At 50.6% G+C, this 6,075-nt stretch overlaps 1 protein-coding gene across 1 annotated transcript; it reads right to left on the bottom strand.

The window, feature by feature from the left end:
• Positions 1–2,501: 2,501 nt before the first annotated feature.
• LOC123064238 (uncharacterized) lies at positions 2,502–3,109 on the bottom strand. The gene has a single exon (XM_044487762.1). The coding sequence runs from the start codon at positions 3,096–3,098 to the stop codon at positions 2,556–2,558; it is 543 nt and encodes a 180-aa protein (XP_044343697.1). The 5' UTR covers positions 3,099–3,109; the 3' UTR covers positions 2,502–2,555.
• Between the last annotated feature and the right edge of the window lie 2,966 nt (positions 3,110–6,075).

Here is a 6,075-nt window from a genome sequence, read left to right as displayed (position 1 = left end):
GGCACGTATGGCAGAAGACGGCCAAGACAAGGGTTTTTATCCTGGTTGCCAAAACTAAGGCCAACACAATGGCAAGGAGACAAACCTTCAAGTTCGTCACTACTGAGACCAACATAGAAAGGCCAGACAAGGGTTTTCATCTTGGGCATGAAGTTGTTTTTTTAATCATCATTTTAAAGACGGACCTTCCAATAGTCATGCAAGCCCATACTCCACGCTAGGCAGGAATGATGCTACACCTGCGGCACACCTGCACGATGAAGATCATTGTGTTGACCTCCACCGCCATAGAACACTGCTGTCGCCAATGAATGTCGCCGTCCCACCGCCCGTTGCCGCCAACCACCGCGGTCCGCTGTCCGTCGTCGCGCCACCGCCAAATTCCAATTTAGGGGAATTTTTTTAGGGAACTGTAAAAGCACCTCCCATTTCAACCTCCCCTAGATTATATGTACACCCCGTAAAACTATATTTCAGAGGAGTTTTTTAGGGGGACCGTTGGTCATGCTCTAAGGCCATGTATTAAGCACACATGTTCTTACAAATACAGCCATATGGGGAAAGCATTCAAATCTTTGTGGTGTTGTCTTCTTCCTTTTGCATCCACCGGCGATGTGCCGTGAGAATAACTCGATGCTGCCTCCGAGTCTCAACCTTGGCGGCGCAAACCTTTTTAAACCCAATAGATTATGGAAGCATCGCCAGGAAGTCGTCGTTGTAGACCAGTAGACGCCAATAATCATGATCTGCAATGTAAATTGCCACTTGGCAGAAGAAAACGTCGATAAGGGCATGTAGAAAGTCCAAAGACAATGAAAGCCGGTTGAATACAAAATCCACCGTAGACCTAAACCGACCAGATCCTAGAAGACCCACGGGAGGCATTGCTCCATAGTCCACACACCCCTTGCCGGTGATAAGCACACAGACGGAGAGGGGAAAGAGCGGGGTGAACATTATTCTTACACTGGTACAATACCAATGCCTTGTCATCCCAGAACAAACTCGAAGAATCCCTAAAGAAAACGTGAAAAAAGTTTCACACCGATCATGCACCACCTCCCTCTTCTCCGGTGACCTAGACAGGTTGGGCCATCATTGAATACCATTACACTGGACCACCAACGCCGTGTCCAGCACCGCTTGGAGAAGACTGCCACTCGAGCACACGTCTCATTAGACGTCCCGCAGCAGCCCTCCAACTCATCCACAAACAAGTGCCCCCGATCAGGATCTCCCTGTCATCGCCGGCGCGGCACGGGCTTTGCCTGGCGACAGCGACGAGGGAAGTAGATGAGACAACGGCTAGTGTTTTGGTCGTCCGCCCGCTCTCCAAGAATAAAGGTACGTCTCGGGGTAGGAAAGCTGATAAGAGAAAAGCACTCTCTGTGTTTATTTTTTATATAAGATGTCATTTTTCAATCAAATATATATAAACGCGTTTTAGTGTATCTGTTCGTTCATCTCAGCCCGTATGTACAACCACTGTTTCTAAATAGACGATTTGACCAAAACATCTTACATAAGTGAATAGAGGGTGTAGTTTATATACGTTGACATATCCAAAACATTTTATAATTCGAAACGGAGGTCATGAATTTCCAGTCCTTCGACCCATGGCGGAGTTCATGTTCCCTTGAAAAGATTTCGTAGACATTCCTTAACCCGAACACACTTGGTAGTTGGTCCCAGATGACACTAGGAACGGTTTTCTAGCTGACGTGTCATGGTTTTTGAACCCAGACGTGCACGTGGCGGTCCAAGTTGGCATTCACACCTCTGCCTTCTTCTTCTTCCTTCCTTCCCGTACTGGACATTTCATCAAACACCAGGTCGGCGCAAGAGGTAGCTCGTCTCCGGCAGGTCGCCGTCGGCTGCCACTCGCTTGCCGGTCCCCATAGTACGCCGTTGTGATGTGTTCTTGCCGTTTCCGAGGACGGCTGAACAAGTATGCCGGGAAGTCGCCGTCGAGGGTGCTCGCGCCCAGGGTGGTGATCCATGGCCGTGCATCGAATCCAATTGTTCCCAAAACCAAACGTCCATTCACCAAAACCAAAACGCCTCCGGGCATAAGGTATGGAAATTCCTCATGCGAGCAGGGCTATGGCCTATGGGCTGCGCCTCCGGGCAGGAAATGAAGCGATCAAACAAACTAGACAACACCGCTAGCCTCCGTCTCTGTGCAGCGGCGCCGAACTTCCGTCAGTTCAGTTCGTCTCGGGAAGATGGATAGATCGATCCATCGGCGGCAGGCTGTGTCGATCCAGACTCCCGAAGGGGTCATTCGGGAAATTGAGGAGAGCCCTGGGCCTGGACCCTGGATATACGGGGGAGGTTTGCCGATACGTCATCTACCCAGAGCTCGGAACACAAACTATCATGCTTGGTCGCTTTTGGAACCAAACTAGTACTAGAGTTACCCAGTTGGTAAGATTGACATTCTATGTGGTGCTAAGCTCAATAATAATTCACAATAACATCAATGACCGAACATGTTGCTAGATGACGAACCGATTAATTATTGACGGGAGCTTGTACATATGATCAAAGATTGATCACTTGTGGATAAGCAGGGCAATGAGTTCGGCTGCGACGCCACATCGCTCTGTCATCTCGCGATCTATGTTTGTCACTGGGGATTTCTTCTCCATCCCCTTAAACGCATTCTCGCAATGATCACCGACGCCCTTGGTATCCAACACGAGTTTCGACGCGGTAATGTAGTCCCCACCGTGAAGGAGAGTGCGGACGTTGACCTCGAGGTCGTTGCCCGCGAATTGATAGGCCCAGAGGCAGACGTTTAACACGCCCCCCTCTGGCGTGCCCTTCTTTTTCTTGGCTAGGTCATCGATGACCTTGGCGTTGTGGTTGGCGGTGTCACCGGCGATCTTCAGCGCGATGTTGGCGAGTTCCAACTCAGTGGAGGCATAGGTACTCTTTGGATCTATGTGCAACACGGACATGCACAACGAGGCATTCTTGGTCTTCTTGCAAGTCCGGGCAACAAAGCTGGCGTCGGCATCGGCGACAGAGATTCCGAAGGACATGATGCCGAGAATAATGAAAACCATGGCTACAGATGTTGCTCGGTTCGCCATTGCAACTTTCAGTTTGCACCTAGCTAGGTGTCGTTGCTGTCTTGGTGATTCTTTCTTCTATATATAAGGTACACACACACGAGAAAATCCTTATGATATGACCCGCCTAAATGATTGTATATTTATTGTTTTCGCTATATCAAATGTCATATCAAATCAAATCAAATCAATCAAATCAAATCAAATCAAATCAAATCAAATCTTTTCCTAATAATAAAGCAATTATCGCTTCTGCCCGCCCGTTCACCGTCGTGACACTTTTCCTAAGACCCTCTGTGTTTCTCAGTAATACAGCCCACAATCCTTTTTTAAGTGGATAATCTGAGAAAATGTTTCGTTCCTACACAAAGTATAGCTGGGCAAACGGGCCGGGCTAAACAGACCAGCCCGCGAGCACGCCGGCACGGCCCGCCATGGGCCAGGCATGGCACGGGCTAAACGGGTCGTGCCCGGCACGCGGCACGCCTTGGGCCGTGCCTGGGCACGCGGGCCGGCACGGCACGACCTGTTTAATTTTTTTATATATTTTTCAGAATTTTTATATATATATATATACCTAAAATATAGCTCAATAGGCCTAAAAACCAGCCCAGCAGGCTGAAAATGTGCAGCCCAGCGTGCTAAACGGGCCATCGAGCCGGCCCATTTACTAACCAGTCCGTGCCTGGGCCAAGGAGCAGCGCCCGTGGGCCGGCATGGCACGGTCCGGCTATTAAACGTGCCATGGCGAGCCGTGCCGGGCCATGCACGATTAGCACAGGCCGGGCCGGGCCGTGCCGGCCCGGCCCGTTTGGCCAGGTCTGACACAAAGGACCCTGTATTCAACCCGTAGTCCTTTTAAACGCATTGGCTCCTTCCCTTGGATGCGTGCTCTCCTCGATCTGTCCGGCCATGGCGCCCGCGTCCTTGCATGAGAGCGCCGCCAGAAAGCGAGGGGAACAAGCGGCCGAGGTGGCGATGCGGGATGTGTGAGCTCGGCTGCGGGTGCGCCGGTGCACTTCGCTAGAAACCCAAGGCCAGAGGCCTGCCCCGCGCGGTCAACGACGTGCACATCCTATGGGAAGAGCCCGTGGTGAAGCGGAGGCCGTGAGAGCGAGGCAGCCCCACCTTCCTCCGGCGGCGCTCCTCCTGGACTAGGCCCAACCCCCGCACCACCAGCTCCACCTCCTATCTCCTTCCCAATGGCCGACGCCCGGCACAGCCCGCCATACTCTCCGATTCCCCGACGCCCGGCAAAGCCAGCCTCTCCCCGGCCTCTGGACGGCGCTCCACGACGTACACGGCTCCTGGGCCCTCCCCCATGACATTGGAACTTCCGGTAGCCGGAGAAGGCGGCGATGCCAGGTAGCCAGAGCGAGATGTGAAGGCGGGCGCCGCGAAGGGGTCGACGGCGCCAATAGGAAGGTAAGGGCGGATGTGTTGGATTCATGGGCACCGATGGCGATGGTGGACATAGGGAGCAGATGTAATGAATTAGAACTGAAGCTGATGTAGGAGGTAGCGGCTGCCACTTTAGAGCGCGATGGCAGTACACGATGCAGTGGCACACATCGGGCTCTCACTCCGAGTCTTCTTTTCCATGTCCTTTATACCAAACATCGCAACGTAACTGGGTGACTATAAATGTGCTCTACAGGTATCTTCGAGGGTGTCTCTTGAGTTGGTATGGATCAAGACTGTCATTTGTCACTCCGTATGACGAAGAGGTAATTCAAGGCCCATTCAGTAATAAAACATCACAAGAAGCTTGCAAGTAATGTGATTAATCAATTAGCCACGGGATCTTGTATAGGATCCGAGGCAGTTGAACATCGTGTCCCACATCTTTCCCTCACTATGCCTGGTTCTGTCTCTGATCATCGTGTAGTAGAAGTTGGCGGCATCGGTGGCTATCTCTAGCGCGAGGCTGGCGAGGTCGTGCACCATGGAGGCTTTTTTTGGCTCTCCCTTCATCGAATCTGAACACGTCGGTGCACAACGTGGCATTCTTGGTCTTCTTACATGTGAGAGAGATGAAGGCAGCATCGCCGTGGGCTACGGTGAGCCCATTGGACACAAGGGCGAGCACGGCAAGAACCATAAATACGGATGTTGTTGCAGCGCCCGCTATTGCAGTTTGCACTTCGAACCTAGCTAGGCGTTGTTGCGTTGGTGCAGTATATGGCGACGTACTCTTTCTTCTATATATAAGACGTTGTGCAGCAGAAAATCCTTATGCTATTATCCATCTTAATCATTATGTATTTATCGTTGTTGCTACATGCACTAGTAGAAAAGGGGGCAATGGTCCAGGCCAGGTCAGCCCATTAGTCCCCGTTCAATCCATAACTGGGACCAATGGGGGCATTGGACCCGGTTCGTGAGCCCCGGGGGTCGGCCGGGCCACGTGGGCCATTGGTCCCGGTTCGTCTGGACCTTTTGGTCCCGGTTGGTGGGACGAACCGGGACCAATGGTCCTCGCTCCTGGCCCACCACTATTGGTCCCGGTTGGAGGCATGAACCGGGACCAAAGGCCGCCCATTAGTCCCGGTTCATACCACCAACCGGGACTAAAATGTTGGTCCTCGTTGCGGCCAGAGTTTAGTCCCACCTCGCCAACCGAAGGGGGCTCACACCGGTTTATAAGCCCCTCCCTCTCTGCCTTGTTGAGCTCCTCTCAAAATAAAAATAGATGCCCTTATATAGGGAGTTTGACCTAAATTCATACTGAATTTCTCTGAAGTTAGTAGAAATTTATTATGAGTTTAGGTTGAATTTTCTCTATAAGCGCATCTATTCTCATTTTTTTAGTAAAGTTAATCACAACTATTTTTTTTTCTATTTATTTCTGAGTATTTTTATATAGTTTTTTTCTTTTCTGCTATATTTTTTTCTATTTATTTCTGAGTAGTTTTTTATATAGTTTTTTTCTTTTCTGCTATATTCATTTTTTTCTATTTTTCCTGTGTGGTAATAAGTCATTAAAAATAAGCATCTA

This window comes from Triticum aestivum, chromosome 3B (genome assembly GCF_018294505.1).
Source record: "Triticum aestivum cultivar Chinese Spring chromosome 3B, IWGSC CS RefSeq v2.1, whole genome shotgun sequence".
NCBI classification, from domain to species: domain Eukaryota; kingdom Viridiplantae; phylum Streptophyta; class Magnoliopsida; order Poales; family Poaceae; genus Triticum; species Triticum aestivum.
The sequence above is the reverse complement of the archived record's forward strand: the minus strand, read 5'-3'. Positions and strand labels throughout refer to the sequence as shown.